The sequence below is a fragment of the Pelophylax lessonae genome (assembly GCF_965119305.1).
Source record: "Pelophylax lessonae genome assembly, chromosome: 10".
NCBI classification, from domain to species: domain Eukaryota; kingdom Metazoa; phylum Chordata; class Amphibia; order Anura; family Ranidae; genus Pelophylax; species Pelophylax lessonae.
Window position 1 is genome coordinate 204,570,268 of NC_138777.1, and position 19,299 is coordinate 204,589,566.

Here is a 19,299-nt window from a genome sequence, read left to right on the forward strand (position 1 = left end):
GCATTATCCTCAGCGGGCTTTTTAATAGTAAAATTAAAATCAGCTACTCACAAACATGCGTAAAAGTCAAGCATTTCAATTCCATAGAGCAGCATCTTTATAAGAGTCCAATGTCTCGAAAAGACGGAGGGCTGACACGTTTCGAGGCCGTGCCTCTTCCTCGGAGGCTCTTGATTTTTACGCATGTTTGCGAGTAGCTGATTTTAATTTTACTATTAAAAAGCCTGGTTGACCACCCCGGTCGTAGAGGGCAGCAAAGCTTAGCCATAGTGGATGCCAAGTGCGAGTTCCATGATAGAGGCAGCCTGAGGACCAGGTTCTGAGCGCAGGAGCAGGGTGCTCAGCATCACTATTTTTGTTTCTGGAGTAAATGCAAAATCTGCATGGGTGTCCTGGTCCCGCCGATGAATCATGGCCGCTGGAGGTGCTCACAGGGCTGGAGGAGATGTAGTGGTGGTCCGCTGACATCACTTCTGCTCTATACCCACGGGGTCCCGGGACTTCTCCTGCGGCCATGTGAGCACCTCCAGCGGCTGTGATTTTCTATCCTTCTTTCATTGGCGAGACCGGTACACTTATACAGATTTTGCATTTGACCAGATATGTACTTAATGCGAGTTCTAACATTTTTAATAAACTGCCCACTAGATGGCGCTTTTGCCTTTCTATACACACACGGGATTGGTGGGAGAAATCGCATCTGATTTGGACAGTAAATGCACCGCATTCCTGTTCAAATCGCATGCGATTCTTTGGGCCCATTTATTTAGTATTGACGCAAATCGCGCCACAAAGTATCGGTACTAGGCATCTGCGAGTACGCGACTGAAAGTATCGGTACTTGTACTCGCTGATAAAAAAAAAAATTGTATCGGTGCAACCCTAGTCAAGAGGCTGCAGTCCCACCAAGCACATGTGAGACGAGAGATTATGACTGATTGTGCTCAAGTTTTCTAATAGACGATCAGGGCAGAGTGCCCAGCATAGTCACCTCTCAGCCCCTGGCTTCCCATGTTCTTCTCCTCCTGAAGGTAGAATGATTTCTGCTGCGGTGTGAGCGTCATCGTCATCCCACTGCTGTTATACGTCGTACAGTACTGAATCACCTCTTCAAAGGCCCCCTTCATGAAGTACATGTCCTCCTGATTCTATGGGATAAGAAGAATCATTTTTAAATGATAAACCAAGAAAGGATTGTATATCGTCATCCTCGTCTGTAGGGCCTGGGTATATATAGATGACCAGCTGTGCTTACATCTGAAACCTTTTTCACAATTGTTGGCTTCAGGAACATAAGAATTAGATATCATTTGTACAATCCCTATCCAGTTACAATTAACTTTGGGATGAAGGTCTCTATGGCAATTCTTTTGATATAGATCTGCTATTTTGAGGTGTCCTGCCCGTTTGTTCCGGTGCTCGCCCAGGGGGCCATACGCGCTATAGCCTATATGCGATGCTGACTTTTTTCCCACACAGCAAATTAGGTGATGTTGTTGCAACATAATGTACATTTATGAATTTTCAAATCTTATAAATTTTTATTCTCTCTTAGAGGATTACTGTACTACACTAAAGCGTCCTGATGAAGCTCTGCTTCGGTGAAACGCGTTGACATGAGGATTTCTCTTTATTGGATGTTTCAAGCTAAAGTAATCTTATTGTTCCATGTACAGTTAATCAATCAAGCACCATATATCAATGTTTTTATGAAATGTTTTGCTTTTTAAAGATCATGTATAATAAAAATTAGATATTTTATCTTAAAGACTCCTTGTCTGGCCTGTACAGTACGACTTTGTTTTCTTTTTGTTCTCAATTGCAGAAGTATGTATATATGGGGGGCGATCTGGGTGGAGCATTACCTCAAGTTTGTCTGTGCATTTCACCGCCATCCACCTCTGCTCCGAGCTGAATGGGATTTCCTTCTTCCGAATGTAATTTTCTCTGGAATTCCCCATACCCATCTACGGGAAGAAATGATCATTACTAGATATAAATTCTTTATCAGAGGAGCTTACACTCTAATATCCCCCCCCCCGCAAATCACACACTATTATTATTCTCCATTTTTATAGCTCTTACATATACTGCAATGCTGTACAGAAAACACTGAGCCAGTCATATCAGTCTCTCCACCAGGTGGTGCTGTTCTGCAAGGTGCTGCTGGCGCACTCTGCTGCGGTCTCAGCTGGGAGTAACATCAAGCCCGGGGCCTCTCCTGCAGGCTTCTTCCCAGCTATCATGGAGCAAGCTGGGGAAGACGAAGGTGGAGGCTCCCCAGAGGATCTGAGGCCTACACCACATGCTCAAGCTGCAGTGGATCCTGGACTTGCCCCTATGCAACGTGAATCCTTACCAGCCTTCCAGGACAGAGTGGTGAATAGACTTCACAGTTTTACTAAGGAGAAACAGAAGTTTGCTGTCCTGAAAGCAGATTTCAGAAAAAAGAAATCTCTGCATAGTAAGCCAGGGAGCAGTAAAAGGGAAGACTCCAAGCTGAAGTCTCTAGAGGAGGCATTGAAAAAGGAGACGTTGGTCACCTCTCTGAAGGAAAGCAGCGGTATGTTTAGGGGGAAGTATGAGAATGAGGAGAGATTCCAAGAGGAGAAAGAAAGTGCCTGTGCCAGCACCAGCCAAAGGGTGGATGCCACAGCAATGGCGACAGTACAGATGGGGGGGCAAGGAAGTGGCTTTACATGGTGGCCCCAGTACTACCCCTGTCTCAAGATTTGTCGTGTCTGAGTCAGTATCTGCCCCCCTCCCAACCCAGAAGTGTGACTGGTGGTCAGCAGATGCTGAGGGGTGGAGTGGCTGATGGATTGAATGATGGTGGTGGGGGAAGTGAGAAGGTCAAGGGAATGAGAATGGTTGGTGCAGAATGCAAGGTAAAATATAATTATAAGTTGAGCATGTCCGGGGGGGCGGGGGTTGCCGTCAGGATTATTGAATGAGAATATGGAATGGTTGGAGGCTAAAAGGAAACAGGGTAAAAGGTGGAGAATGTGTCTGTTTTCATCTCTGGGACAGAGGAGGCGGAGGAGGTGGTCTCAGTGATGGCGCAGTATGCCGAGGCATCCGGCTCAAGGATCAATCGGGATAAGAGTGAAGTTTTCTGGATGGGAGAGGAAGGTGATGCCTTTAAGCTTTCAGACACCTTCCCAGAGCCCTGGCAGGAAATGTACGTTTTCGGCATCAAATTTAGTCCTGGTGATTATGGCCTTGAAAATTGGGAAAGCAGGCTACAAGATGCCGATGCCAAGGGTGCAAGCTGAAAGGAATGTAAACTCTCCTACAGGGAAAGGATTGACCTGATTAAAAAACTTACCTGATCTCGGTATTTCTGTATGTCAGCTTTGTCTGTGTTTTGCCAGTGTCTCTCTATGTGAAGTTATATATCTGTTTCTTCCAGCTGTTATGGGGAACAAACTGAACCTCATTAAGAGGTCTGTAACCTACCTTCCCAGGCGGATGGGTGGCCTAGGTATGCTCCACCCGGTGGTATTTTTTTCTCTGATGTTTTTGAAACATCATTTTGGTAACATGCTGGCAGAGGAACCGCCTAGGTGTGTTGGTATTTTCAGTCCTAGTTTAGACCTTTTCTGCGAAGTTGGGAGAATGGTGGGCCAGTGAAAAGCCTGAGGGTCCGACATGGTAAGCTCCCGGCTTACGTTGCCCTGCGGAGGAAATTAAGTCTCTTCCTAGGAAGGCCCTGGAGAGGAGGGTTGTTGAATCTGCCTTTAACGAGCCACTGGCCTTGAGGGATCGCCCAGGCCCTGTTATGAGGGAGGGTCTGGGTTGATTAATATGGAGAGAATCCCTTTGAAGTTTCGGGAATTGGCCTGGCTCTCGTTCCATGGCAGACTCTATGTGAAGGACAACTTGAAGCATCACTCTGCGGAGAACCGTGGTTGTCCAAGAGTGGAGTGTGGCGGTGTGGAGGAGACGGTGAACCATTTTTGCTTCAGTGCCCCTTCAATATAGAAGTCTATAAGTGGGTGGGTGGGGCTCTGGTTATCCCTTTCCTTTCCCGCTTGAGTTATGCGGAGTGGTCGTATGGGTCGTACGGGTTGTTTGGATTTTGATTTCGAGACACTTTTTCTAGTTAACTAAGTAGTCCGTTATATCACGTGGAATGCACGGTGTCAGGTTTCCACTCGGGAAAAAGTCCTTCCTGTCAAGGTGCTGGTGCACAACATTCTGGGTGAGGTTGGGAAGATTCGGGTTCTTGAAAAGGACAGGTGGCGGCTGGGAGCCTGAACAAAGGTGTGGAGGAATGTCAGGTCCCCGTAGCTGCTGTCTGTCAGTCTCTGGGTGTGCGGCTTTTCTTTCATTTCACTAGATTTTTATAAGATCAGATATTTGAAAAAAGGCTGCATACCTGGGATAAATGTGTAATAGTTTCTTAGCTTGAGGAGGTGTTTAGGTGGAGATTAGGGCTTTGTTGAGTTTAATCATGATGATAATAATATGAAAATGTGTCTTGGTTGGTATATTTTGTTTTCTTTATGCTTTTTTTCTGGCAAAAAAAGCTATTTTCTGTTTCTATGCTCATGTAAGCTATATATATAAGTTATTATTATATATTATGTAATTGTTTTTATTATGTTTGTAATATTTTTAATAAAAAAATGTACACTCTAATGTCCCCCCACAGCCACACACTATTATAATTACACATATTTGTTTAGCACTAACATATACCATAGGGCTGTATAGAGAACACTGAGCCGTCACCTCAATCTCGGCGCCAGAGGAGCTTACACTCTAATGTATCCCTACAGTTACACACTATTATTATACATTTATATAGCTCCGACATATACCCCAGTGCTGTACAGAGAACACTGAGCCAGTCACATCAGTCTCTTCACCAGAGGAGCTTACACTCTAAAGTCCCCCACAATCGCACGCTACAATTATTATAAATTTATATAGCTCTGACCTATAGCATAATGCTGTGTAGAGAGGATATTGTACATTTTTTAGGGGAGGAGTTCTCAGAATGACCCTCATCTATCCATGTATACTGTCTAAGTGTTTAAATTCCGACTCAGAGGAGAGTTCATTCCAAGGACGTGCTGGGCACAAACCAGTTCTGAAAATCCATCATGACGTCCTGTTCTCAGAAGGAATGACGCCGGTTGACGACGGTTGTTTGCACAGCGCGGAGACTCTTGGATTATTTACACACACTAACCACAGCAGGGCAAAGTGTAGGATCGCGAGGCACCCCGCCAAACTGACGTCACCAGTAAAACAATGGAGAAAGCAAAACAATGCAGCGTCTTATTGCGAAAGGTAAAAAAATAGGTTTCTTATTTTCAAAGCTCACCAGGCAGTGATGGAGAAAGTTTACCGACGGGTCATAAATACCTCCATTGTGTGGGCAACGTGCCAATCGTTCATTATGGGGCACCGGGGACAGCACCGATGGGTGTCTGCAAACGGACAATGATGGTATCCGATGCTGCACCCGAACAATGCGTCATATGGAACAGCAGAGGGCATGGTGGAAGGAAGGCAAGGTGACCCCACAATCTTCTATATATTATCTGGACACAAGTCACAGAAACCATAAACAGATACTTATACGGTGTTGCATATGGATTGCGGACTATAGCCGTTGGATTTCTCATTGCTTGTCTCTATAGTACTGCTGTCCACCATTGCGCTGGTCAAACTACAGGCTGAGGTACAGCTACAAGCCGCTCACCGTACATCTCACTGCTCGGTTTTATACAATAATTCCTGATGCCACAGATCTCGATGACATATAAGGGATCATAAAAAAAAAAAAATTGAACAAACCCCAGCCACCTTTTTTGTGTCCCCACCATTGAAGTCTATAGGGGCCAGAAACACCTAAATGATCAATCAGCTGTGCACCTGCAGAGCTCCAATGAGGAAAGCTGCTGAGCCTGCATCCCTTTAGCCGTGATATGTACAACTCGAATAAACCCGCGCTAGGAGTGACTTAAAAGATAATCACCATTGCAGCTGTTCAAAAATGATCAATAATACCTAATCATAAAACACAGCACGAATACAGTGAATAATAATACAAATGTGATAAAAATGAATACATGTGATAGAAGTTGATTGATAAGCAAAAAGTCCAAAAACATAAAAATATACAAATGTGTATTCGGAGAACAGTTCAAAGAATTATCCAAATAAAGTGCTGAAGTGCTTTAAAACTCACACTCATGCAGTGGAATGTGCCAACCACCCTCTTGAGCTTGCACTTACCAAAGGATGTGGACCCCTTTGCAGTATTGCATGTGGGTCTATAATGCTGAATGGTAAGTGGGAAGATAGCAGCTCACAAGTGCCTTGAAGCTTGGAGCTCATAAGTGGAGAAGAGAAGACTCGGATAGTGTAATTATTATTTATTCATAAAAATATTAAAATTGTATTTATTTGAATAAATAAGGCTTTATTAAACTATCCGAGTCTTCTCTTCTCTTCTCCACTTATGAGCTCCAAGCTTCAAGGCACTTGTGAGCTGCTATCTTCCCACTTAACAATACTGCTAAGGGGTCCACACAGGGCCACTGATAGGGGGTGGGGGGGGGGGGGCACCAGTCCTCCTGTAGGGGGCCCGGACAAATGGGGGGGGGGGGGCAACAGCACTTCAGCACTTAATCTGGATAATTCTTTGGACCGTTCACTGAATACACATTTGTATACTTTGATATGTTTTTGGACTTTTTGCATATCAATCAACTTCTATCACATGTATTAATCCCTATTGGAAGTATCTCAATGACATTTTTGTTGCAGGGGATGCCAGAAATCTGACTTGTAACTTGCAGAATTCTGAGAAAATTGGTGAGCCAATCACACAAGCAGGAAATTATGTTTCTGGGGTGTGGTGAGTATACATGGAGACGACATCACAGCAACAATAGACACCACCCACCTTAGCAACATTAGACCCCACCCCAGAAACAATAGATCCCCCACACATCATCAGACCTGCCCCCAAGCAACAATGTACCCCCCACAACAAACACCACCCCAGCAACAAAAGACCCCACCACAAACAACAGATCTCCTAGCAGCCAGCAACAATAAACCCTTCCCAGCAATATAAGACCCCCTCCCCCGCCAGCGACAATAGACCCCAACAACAATAGACTCCCACACAAAAATAGGTCTCCACCAGCGACAATAGATCCCTCAGAAGCCAGCAACAATAGACTCTCCAGCACACCCCAGCAATCCTTGCCATAAAATTCATTCAGTGCTGAAGGTGCCGGAACTTGCATTTCCCCACGTACCTGCTGAAAAAAGCTCTTCTTACCTGAACCCCAATGCGATCCAGCGCTGTGCGTGAGAGCTGCGGCTCTCCTGACTTTGTCCCTCTTCCCTGGGCAGATCCATAGTAGTGGGAGCTCTTGGCTTCCGATCCTGTCAATCAACTCCAGTGACGAGGGAGCGGGGGCAAAGCTGAGTCCTGCTGTCTGTGTCATTGGGCGCAGCAGCATGGCTCAGGAGAAAGCCCGCATGAGTGCCCCCATGGGAATCGGTTTCCTATTGGGGGTACCAGCAAGGAAGGAGGAGCTAGGAGCACCTGTTGGGGAGAAGAGGAGGATCAGGGCCGCTCTGTGCAATTCGATTGCACAGAGCAGGTAAGTATAGACATGTCTGTTATTAAAAAAATACAACAACCACTTTAACATTTCATAAACGCATGTAAAGCCACGCATTTACAAAACATGCAAAAAGCACTTAAAGCGGAGTTCCACCCCGCTTAAAAAAATTTAAAGTCAGCAGCTACAAATACTGTAGCTGCTGACTTAAATAGTAGAACTTACCTGTCCAGGGAGCCCGCGATATCGGCATCCGAAGCCAATTTACGTAATCGGCTCTCGGGTGCCGCCGCCGCCATCCAGGTTAAGGGAACACGGGAAACTTTCGGCTTCACTGCTGGTTCTCTGCTGCACTTTGCAATTGGCCCAGCGGCGGGGGAAAAAGGAGGGGGCCGAACTTCCGAGGGACAGCGCCGCGGCGCTGTCTCCCAGGAAGTGGTGAAGGGCACCTGTCAAAAACAGATACCCGTTCCCCCCTCCCCCCTGAAAGGTGTCAAATGGGGCACCGGGGGGGGGGGGCGCGGAGGAAGCAGATCAGTGGAGTTCTAGTTTTGAGTGGAACTCCGCTTTAATTTTTAATGGCGACCTAAACGTGACAAAAAAAAACATTATTTGTCACGTAAAAAAAAAAAACCTGCATCAATCACAGCAAAACAACGTTCAAGAAGGTACACGAGTTACCTTGTCCTGTTGGTCGCACATTGAAATCATTATGCTACCTTTGCAAATGGTGCAAAAACATGCACAAACAGGCAAACATTTTTTTTTTTTTTAAACACACTTTTCCAAAATGCAAAATGTAAAGTCCCATGAAGCATTGCAAGGCTGACAGTTACAAGCATGACTCCCGACTGCAGAGGCATGATGGGACTTGTAGTTCCGCAACAGCTGGAGGGCCACAGGTTGAGCACCCATGACCTAAATCTTTTCCAGAGTCACACAGAAACGCCTTGTAAAGGTGTGAATGGGCCCTATAGACCAGAGTGGGATTCCTCTGGTTGCACAACAAACCGGTGTTAACACAGATTTCTCGGTTTCAATTGCTTTAATGGAGCCATCCTCACAGCTTGCGAAGGAGAGTAGGTGGCTCGATGCTATTTGAGCTATGCAGAGTCTTGTGATTCATCTCTGGCTCCTTGGTTCTGGATTTACCCAGCTCAATCCAGAGGCTTAATACAGGGAAACAGACAGGTTTTAAATACTCTGCTAATATTATTTGCCCCGCCCTCCAACTGCCAGCAAATACCCTTTACGCGGGTAAATCCAGCTCATAGTTTTTCATTGTGACATGATTAGTCAAAGTGTAAAAAGATGCAGAATGTTTTCCACTTCAATTGCAGATGACACAAAATTGGGCAAGGCAATAGCTGCACAGCATGAAGCAGATATCCTACATAATGACCTGGACAAAATAACAGAGTGGGCAACGACATGGCAAATGAGGTTTAATGTGGAGAAGTGTAAGGTTTTGCACTTGGGGACTAAAAACATAAAAGCACAATACACTTTGGGGGGGGGGGGGAACCCTTGGGGGAATCAAAAATGGAGAAAGTTCTGGGAGTCTTGGTTGATGATAGATTAGGCAATAGCATGCAATGTCAAGCGGCAGCTGCCAAAGCCGGCAGAATATTAGCATGCATAAAGAAAGGGATGTATTACAGAGATAAGACTATACTCCTTCCACTTTATAAAACTCTGGTCCGACCGCATCTGGAGTATTCTGTCCAGTTCTGGTCGCCAGTCCTCAGGAGGGATGTGTTGGAGCTGGAGAAAGTCCAGAGAAGAGCAACCAAACTAATTAGGGGATTGGAGGACCTTAATTATGAAGAGCGTCTGCAATCGCTTGATTTATTCTCTCTGGAGAAGAGACGCCTGAGGGGGGACATGATAGCGATTTATAAATATCTCAATGGTGATCTCGGCATAGTAAAAAAGGTTTAAATCGGAGGGATTGCATGAGGACTCGAGGGCATACAATGCAATGAGAGGAGAAGCGTTTTAACCTCAGGCAACGTGGGGGGTTCTTTACCGTTAGGGCCACAGGATTGTGGAATTCTCTACCACAAGAGGTGGTTTCTGCGGGAAGTATGATGGCTTTCAAAAGACTCTTAGACGTACATCTCAAGGATCAGAACATTCAGGGCTATGTGAGATGATTACTGCCACATACACCCACACAGATTGAACTGGATGGACTGTTGTCTTTATTCAACCTCACCTACTATGTAACTATATGTAACTATGTAATGTATAGAAACATTTAATCCAATGTGAAACATTTGTTAGAAGCAGAAAAAGAAATGCGTAACACAGGGTGTCAGTGTTTGTATATTTTCAGGAATTCAGTGTGAAAAGAGGAGTTGGGGGATTTTATGAGATTTTACGAGAAGAACTGGCTCTTCCCGGGCTGAGCTGTTTATTTACATCTAAAATTCTTTACATATCTAACCTGCATACGCACAAACCTTCACCCCCACTCTGCACGGCCAGTGCCCGCCATTCTGGGCGCAAACAGAGCAGAGTGATTCCAGGGAGAGACATCAACAGCCATGTCTGGTATTAGGCGTTCTGTATATCAAAAATCATCAACGCATTTAGCAACATTGTTTCAAGATTTTTCCCACTTCTGTTCAGCAGATACTGTGCTCATTCCAGCGATCCTGCTGAATTCTAAGTGGCTTTGGACATCTAAACCAATCATAAAACACCTTGTGCAGGGAACCTAAAGACATAGACAGGGATGTCCGACTCCACGCAGCTTGTGATTGGATGTCTGCACAGACTTATGGGAAAGGCATTAAGCCAATTAAAAGTGCAGGGGGACAGCAGCAAAATCTGATGGTGATCAAGTTAGTTATTGTACAAGAAGTACCTTCATTGCCAGGACTAGCAGGGCGCCCTCTGTTGGCTGTCCCATCAAGGTGCCATTGCGAATAATGGAGTTGTTGGCCACACATCCAGCCTGTTATTGAGAAGAAGACAATAAATACATTGAAATATAGACTTTGATGCAGGCAATACATTCAACATCCCCCAGGGGGAACCCCACAAATGCAGCATAGCAATGCTCTAATTGGGTATAGGGCTCTTTAGCTCCTCCCAAATTAAACGTCTAGCCCAGGCATGTCCAACCTGCGGCCCGGGGGCCGCATGCGGCCCAGAACCACAGGCAATGCGGCCCACTGCCCCCTGACAATTTTTTTTGTTGCTGGGGAGGAAGAAAGTCGGGTCGGGAGTACAGCCACAGCAGCTTCCTACTAACGTTAGGCAGAGGCTGCCTAGGAGGGGGCGAGCATGCGCAGTGTTTCTGACTCCAACCACGATTAACACTTCAAATTACTGAAGTGGTCATGGTGGTTAGAGTGTTCCTTTATTATCTCTCAGAAGAAGTAAACCTCTGTATACTGATTCAATTTAATTTGATCATCCTCTAGTGCTAAATTAGTGCGGAGGGGGGCGCAGCGGCGCGGGAAGGGCGCGGCGGCATTTTATTACTTATATACCTTAACTATAGTATATATTTTATATGCGGCCCAAGAAAATTTCTCTACACTCAATGTGGCCCTGAGAAGCCAAAAGGTTGGACACCCATGGTCTAGCCTCTGAATTTACATACACTTTAATGCTCTTCACACCGACTCTGTACATGGGTTAGAAGTTGAATATGGAGTGTGAAGCTTCCCAGTGGGAAGACAGCATTTAAACCGGGCAGAGGTTCTAATTTAGAACTTCTGCCCGGTTTAAATGCGGTCGTCCCACTGGGAAGCTTAACACTCCATTTTCACCATTGTCAGAAACTGGTGGGGTAAACATCCAATGGGAGCGCATGTTCTGATGACAACTGTCAAAGAAGAGATTTTTCTCCTCTTACTTCCTGTTGTGTCTCCAGGACAGATAGAGAAAGGAAATCTCAATGGTGGGAACAAAGACATCAATTAAAATCTGGAAGGTATGCGAGACAGACACATGATTTTGCTTTCAATGGGTCATGATTTTAAAAGGGCTTTCCGATATATGAAGATCAGTAGCTCTGCTGAGCCATAGGCTACTCCCCCTAACTAGGGAACCTTGGGTAAAAGTCCCAGGTTTCTAGTACTAAAAAATATTTTATTAATTCATAACAAGTTTATGGTAAACCGTCAACACGTTTCGGGGGCTCTGGCACTCCCTTCATCATGGCTTCTGCAAGGCAGGACTGAGTTGGAGTGGACTTTGAAAAGATAAACAAGTTGACGCTTGTTGGGTGCATCTGGAAATCTTGCTACTGATTGAGTGCACCACACTTGCGTCAATTTGCTTATCTTCTATAATTACTACCCAAACTGTGGAATATTTGGATATTTCATGGTGAGCTGAAGATTTTACGTGTTGCCCAGATTAGGCTTTACCTCTACTAATTTTCCTACGGATATGTTGGAGAAGTCCCGCAACTCTTCATTGGTTGGCAGCAAGTTGACAGTTCCTTTCTCGTCATAACCTATTCCGGTGACCTGAGCAGCCAATAGATAAGAAAAGATTGGACCAACCATCAATGAGGGATGAGCCATGATACATGGAAAAATCAACAAATATAGTCCAAACTTCTCAGACATAAATTCAAGTCCAAGTCGTCAACCACTGTAGGCTAAAGGAGGCTCCCAGAATACAGCTAATATCCTGCTCTATGGGATGACCTGAGAGGAAGCCAGCTGTGCCTTGTATAATACCCCCCCCCCCCCACAATACAAATTTACCAAGAACTGAAATTGCAAAGAAAAGTAAATTTGACCATAGATGGAACGATTGAAAATCGTTTGATTCCCCCATCAACTCAGTCAGTCTTTATGGGGGAATCCCTCCCATGGAGCTATAGTGTTCTCCCGCTGGCAATAATCTCATGAAAAACCTGACAGGCTGGTTGTACCCACGTTGATCGATCAATCAACATTGGTACAATCAGCCTGCCCATTACATGGTTCGAAACATCTATGGCCAGCTTTATATGAAAATGATCACACAAACTAAGATTAACGAGGATACAGGAATCACATTCATCATCGTGTCCTCTAATTATTGGTGAGAAGTTGAGAACCCATCCACCTTATCTATTCTTACATGATTTAGCTGAAAGTGTGTGCAAACATGACTATCACATATATATAAGCTTGTTGGACATTCTGTTCCAAAATTATGGCCATTATTATGGAGGTGACACCCCCCCCCCCCCCATGGCCATTTACTGTTTATGGAGTTGCCCCCCCCTGGCCATTTACATGGAGTTGCCCCCCCCCCTCTTGGCCATTTCCATGAAGTTGCGGCCCCTCAAAGCCATTAATATAGAGTAGGCACCCCATGGCCATTAAGATGGAGTTGCTGGCTATTGTGGCTACAATATACTTTGCTCGTCTTGGAAGACCTTCCACAAGATTTTGAAGGATGTATGCAGGAATTAGTGTCCAATTGTGAGTTCAGGTACTGGTGTTGGATGAGAGGATCTGATTTTTAATTGGCATTCCGCCTCAAAGGTGTTCTGTAGGGTTGAGGTCAGGGCTCTATGCAGGACACTCCAGTTCCTCCACACCAAATGGGTCAAACTATATCTTTATGGAGCTGGCTTTGTACACAGGGGAACAGTCATGCTGGAACAGAAAAGGGTCTTTGCCAAACTGATACCACAAAGCTGGAAGAGCACAATTGTCTATGTATGATGTAGTATTACCAGTATCCTTTGCTTGAAACACCTGAACTCAATCATTGGGGTGGGGTTCACATACTTTTGTTATATAGTTCACGTTTTATAGTGCTGTGAATGAAAACAGGAATGCCAACAACACTCCAACCAGAAGACAATCTGGACGAGCATCTGGCTTTTAGTAGTGGGCAAGCATGGACCTTCCTGGAACAATATTAATTTTTTTGAAATGTAAACCATACTGTGAGGTTCTAGACATAAACTGAGGATGGTTGGCAGTTTGACCTGTCACGTTCCACATTGGTTCAACTTAATTTCAGTTTTCTTTTTCCAAAATTTGACAAAAAAAAAAGAAAAGACAGCTCACCTCTGCATGTAAGCCATCGGAGGTGACTAGTTTGGTAGCAGTCATCTCATTGGCGGTCAGTGTTCCGGTCTTGTCTGAGCAGATGACGTTACAGCAGCCTGGGGGAAGATAGATGTGTGGGGAATATACAGGGAATCAATTAGACAGGAAACGGTCAGGTGTTTGCACCAGTGATTAGTCAGACTGCTGACAAAAAACTGTGTGTGCCGGAGACAATCATGGTCATCATCAGCAGTAACAAGAAGAAGTTTGCTGGTCTTCTTGTCCAGAAACTTATTCTCAGATATCTACACAAGCTCAAAGCATTATTTCTGCTTTATATATATATGAAGGTTGTAGTTGGGCCCTCTGGCCATCCACTGGGCCCTAGACTCTTGCTTATGTTCCTTGTGGATGATCCAGTTCTGGCTCTTACAGGTCTCTTATACATTACCTAGAGTCTCTACGATCGGCAGCTTCTTCACAATGACTCTCTTCTTGGCCATCCTCATCACACCAAGCGCCAGTGTTACGGTGACAACAATGGGCAGGCCTTCAGGAATGGCGGCCACTGCCAAACTACAAGGAGAGAATAAAAAAATAAAAAATGAGCAACAGAGCAGGAAACCCCAAAGACAATCATTATGGTGACCCTACAATGTCTTTTGATTCACAAGCACCAAGTGCTGAGCTGTTAGAGGAGAGAGAAAGGTTTGTGTCCTTCTATACCCAGGAAGACTTGGGATTATTACTATGGCTTCAGTGGGGCATTGGGTGTTAGGGGAGCATGGTGAACACCCTTCATCTTGGGCTGCCTCCTACACAGCCCGGTGGTTGTTAAATAACCTTTACAGAGTGCAGAAAGGGATAAAGTTGCTTTCGGAGTTAGGATGAAGGCCATTAAACAAGGCAAACTGATGAAGATGGCCTACATGAACAACATATTAGCCCTCCTACACAGATGCCATAGTAATCTCCTTACCTGGACACCATAGTAGTCCACATACATGGATGCCCTAAGAGCCCACCTACATAAACATCACAGTAGCCCCTCTACATGGGCACCATAGCAGCCCCTCTACATGGGCACCATAGCAGCCCCTCTACATGGGCACCAAAGCAGCCCCCCTACATGGACACCAAAGCAGCCCCCCTACATGGACACCAAAGCAGCCCCCCTACATGGACACCAAAGCAGCCCCTCTACATGGACACCAAAGCAGCCCCTCTACATGGACACCAAAGCAGCCCCTCTACATGGACACCAAAGCAGCCCCTCTACATGGACACCAAAGCAGCCCCTCTACATGGACACCAAAGCAGCCCCCTACATGGGCACCAAAGCAGCCCCCTACATGGGCACCAAAGCAGCCCCTCTACATGGACACCAAAGCAGCCCCTCTACATGAACACCAAAGCAGCCCCCTACATGGGCACCAAAGCAGCCCCCTACATGGACACCAAAGCAGCCCCTCTACATGGGCACCAAAGCAGCCCCTCTACATGGGCACCAAAGCAGCCCCTCTACATGGGCATCAAAGCAGCCCCCTACATGGACACCAAAGCAGCCCCCTACATGGGCACCAAAGCAGCCCCCTGCATGGGCACCAAAGCAGCCCCCTACATGGACACCAAAGCAGCCTCTCTACATGGGCCTCATGGTTATCCCTCTACCCAAATACCACAGTAGTCCCCCTACAAGGATACTCCAGTAGTCCCACTATACAGATGCCTGGCAGTCCCCCTACATCAAATAAGATATGACGGGCAGGTAATAGAGAAGCCCAGCAGCTATAGGAAGCCCATCCAGGCAGACTCCCGCCAAGAAGCCATCTGTCTCCCTGCAATGAAATAACTCTGAAATTAGACATTTATCAGAAAATGTCACAAGTTACACAACCAAATGATGATAAACATATTTCCAGAGTGACAGACTCGTTGATCTCTGGCATCTCTTTTATGAAAATGATTCAAGTTGTCATTTTGTCACTACGTAATGGCTTTTTATGTATTGTTTAGAAAAGTATGCAAGTCAAAGTTCAGTGACGCAATTGCTGAGAATGCATTGTTCCCCATCCTGGGGGCACCTGGCTGTGTGACGTATAGAGACTTCGGGGTGTGTCAGCAAGGGCATTGGGGTAAGTCATGTAATAGGCAGTGATGTACATCAAGCGCTAGGATCCTGCTGGGTGCAGATCGCTCTGTGTCAACTTACCTGACACCAATGGTGAACATACTGAGGAGAGGCTTCCCCTGCAGCCAACCAATCAGCATGATTAATCCTGAAAGACAGAAACGATTACAGCGCTAAGACGACACCCTGACTCTGGATACATATGATTAAAGGGCAACTCCAGACAAACAAGTAAAAGCACAGCTGTAACCTCTATATAGGAATTATTTTAAAAGATGGTACACATGTAAAGTTATACATTTTTCAAAGCCTGAAATCTCACAGACTTCACGCAATGGCCTACTTTCTGACTACAAGTGAACGTCTGCACATAGGTGGCACCATCCCGACATTTCCCTTCCTGCAATGCAACCCAACTGTCCCTCCACTTCCCACTGATCAGCTACAGAGCAGGAAATTCAACCTTCAAGCCTGATTTTATCTTTCAGCTGGTTTTTGGTAACCCAACAATTTCAGGTGCTTACACTTAAAGGATGACTGACAACAGGTAGCAAGTGTAAAATTTTGGATTTCCCATCACTTTCTGTCCTGGTGATACAAGGATGAACAGAAAGAGTGAATCTCTCTGGCAGGGAAAGACAGAGCAATAAAAATCTGACAGAGGTTCCAACCTCCCATATTTCAAAAACTCCAAAACGGAATGTTCTGAATTTATATAAACTTTATTTAGACATAAAACCAGACAAGGTAAGACGGTGTTCCTCAACTCCGGTCCTCAGGACCCACTAAAATGCCAGGTTTGCAAGATAATTGAAATACATCACAGGTGATATAGTTTGCTGCTCAGTGATTGCAGTACTCTAGTCTGCATCTCCCAAGTTAATACTTAAAATCTGGCCTGTTAGTGGATCCTGAGGACTGGAGTTGAGGACCACTGAGGTAAGACATTGGAACACGGCTTCCCAGATCTGCTCTGAACAGTTACAAAATATTAGAAATGTATATTTTTCTTTCGCACATGAACAGGAAGATATATCCAAAATGAGAAAAAAAGATCAGAGTGCACAAGAGAGCCAGACAGACAATCACATGAAATGTTAGGGCAAGCAGTATGAAAAAAAGAAATTGGTGGCACACTGCAGTGAAGTCAAAATATAAAGAGTCCTTTATTGTTACAATGCAAGACAAAAAGAAAACACAGGAACTGGTTGACGCGTTTCACACCAATCACACATTATGAGTAAGCATGAGTGGTTCATGTGAAACGCATCAACCAGTTCCTGTGTTTTCTTTTTGTCTGGCATAGTGACAATAAAGGTCTCTATATATTTTGACTTCACTGCAGTGTGCTACCATTTTCTTTTTCTTCATTTACATCTTTGGTAGCGAGCCGGGGTAAGCACCTGCAGTGGTCAGCAATTTATTGATTGCCTGAGTAGTGTATGGACTGTGGTTGGAGGGCAAGCAGTATCCAGTGTGTTTCAAGGTCAAAAATACCCCCTTCATCAGGGCTTGGGCTTTTATGACCGAATTCCTATATGGATTCTAGTACACTCTCCTAGAAGGGGACCAGTCATTTCTATACAGAGCCTCTGTTCCTTTGTTTATGCTTGTCTTCTGATGAAAATGCTCTTCTAGGAGAATGTACTATAGTCCATATAGGAATTCTACAAACAAATAGCCCCTGCACTCACCTACAGTATAACTGCCCTTTGCAGCAAGAAGCACATGAAAGGGCAACGCATGCAAAACAAAACCAAGGAAAATTCTCAGCTCAACTTACCGACCAGCCTGCTAACTAACCAAATTGTCCTAACTGTATGCATTAAAACAGGGGTTTAGTTTGCACACATTTGCAAATACATGCATAAGCTACAGAGCCCCATCAAAGCACCCCAGTATCTGTAGTCCTAACTCTGAATGTTAACAGCCTCCACAGTGGAAGCACATGCATTATATATAAAGTACAGACCAAAAGTTTGGACACATCTTCTCATTTAAAGAGTTTTCTTTATTGTCATGACTATGAAAATTGTAGAGTCACACTTCAAGAGGTAGTCACCTGAAATGGTTTTCACTTCACAGGCGTGCCCTGTCAGGTTTAATAAGTGTGATTTCTTGCCTTATAAATGGGGTTGGGACCATCAGTTGTGTTGTGCAGAAGTAAGGTGGATACACAGCTGATAGTCCTACTGAATAGACTGTTAGAATTTGTATTATGGCAAGAAAAAAGCAGCTAAGTACAGGAAAACGAGTGGCCATCATTACTTTAAGAAATGAAGGTCGGTCAGTCAATCCGAAAAATTGGGAAAACTTTGAAAGTGTCCCCAAGTGCAGTCACAAAAACCATCAAGCGCTACAAAGAAACTGGCTGACATGCGGACCGCCCCAGGAAAGGAAGACCAAGAGTCACCTCTGCTGCGCAGGATAAGTTCATCCGAGTCACCAGCCTCAGAAATCGCAGGTTAACAGCAGCTCAGATTAGAGACCAGGTCAATGGCACACGGAGTTCTAGCAGCAGACACATCTCTAGAAAAACTGTTAAGAGGAGACTGTGTGAATCAGGCCTTCATGGTAGAATATCTGCTAGGAAACCACTGCTAAAGAAAGGCAACAAGCAGAAGAGACTTTTTTGGGCTAAAGAACACAAGGAATGGACATTAGACCAGTGGAAATCTGTGCTTTGGTCTGAGGACTCCAAATTTGAGATCTTTGGTTCCAACCACTGTGTCTGTGCGACGCAGAAAAGGTGAATGGATGGACTCTACATGCCTGGTTCCCACCGTGAAGCATGGAGGAGGAGGTGTGATGGTGTGGGGGTGCTTTGCTGGTGACACTGTTGGGGATTTATTCAAAATTGAAGGCATACTGAACCAGCATGGCTACCACAGCATCTTGCAGCGGCATGCTATTCCATCTGGTTTGCGTTTAGTTGGACCATCATTTATTTTTCAACAGGACAATGACCCCAAACACACATCCAGGCTGTGTAAGGGCTATTTGACCAAGTAGGAGAGTGATGGGGTGCTGCGCCAGATGACCTGGCCTCCACAGTCACCGGACCACCTGAACCCAATCGAGATGGTTTGGGGTGAGCTGGACCGCAGAGTGAAGGCAAAAGGGCCAACAAGTGCTACGCATCTCTGGGAACTCCTTCAAGACTGTTGGAAGACCATTTCAAGTGACTACCTCTTGAAGTGTGACTCTACAATTTTCATAGTCATGAAAATAAAGAAAACTCTTTGAATGAGAAGCTGTGTCCAAACTTTTGGTCTGTACTGTATATATATATATGGTTAGACAGGATAATTTGGTCGGTTAGCAGCCTGGTCGGTTAGTCGATCCAAGAAATTCTTTTTTTTTGTTTTGCATGCATTGCAAAGTCCAGTTATAGGGGAGGGCAGTGGCCATTTATTTGTACTGTTGAAATATTTGTAAGGGGACATACTGGACACCTTTGCTGCCATGTTGCTATGTGTCCAGTGCTCCCCTGTGCCTTTAAGGAGGGGAGTGCTCCCTCCAGGCTCACCTGCCCTCTATCTATCCATTA

The 19,299-nt window shown here is 45.1% G+C and overlaps 1 protein-coding gene across 1 annotated transcript in view; it reads right to left on the reverse strand.

Moving 5' to 3' along the window:
* The window catches only part of ATP2C2 (ATPase secretory pathway Ca2+ transporting 2), a 138,813-nt gene that overhangs the window by 36,159 nt on the left and 83,355 nt on the right, over positions 1 to 19,299 (reverse strand). Inside the window, exons 11-17 of the mRNA XM_082270788.1 lie at positions 15,831 to 15,897; positions 14,070 to 14,194; positions 13,637 to 13,734; positions 11,987 to 12,088; positions 10,471 to 10,560; positions 1,866 to 1,967; positions 992 to 1,148 (exon numbers count right to left, since the gene is read on the reverse strand). Coding sequence (XP_082126914.1) covers positions 992 to 1,148; positions 1,866 to 1,967; positions 10,471 to 10,560; positions 11,987 to 12,088; positions 13,637 to 13,734; positions 14,070 to 14,194; positions 15,831 to 15,897 — 741 coding nt within the window. The remainder of the gene's footprint in view (positions 1 to 991; positions 1,149 to 1,865; positions 1,968 to 10,470; positions 10,561 to 11,986; positions 12,089 to 13,636; positions 13,735 to 14,069; positions 14,195 to 15,830; positions 15,898 to 19,299) is intronic.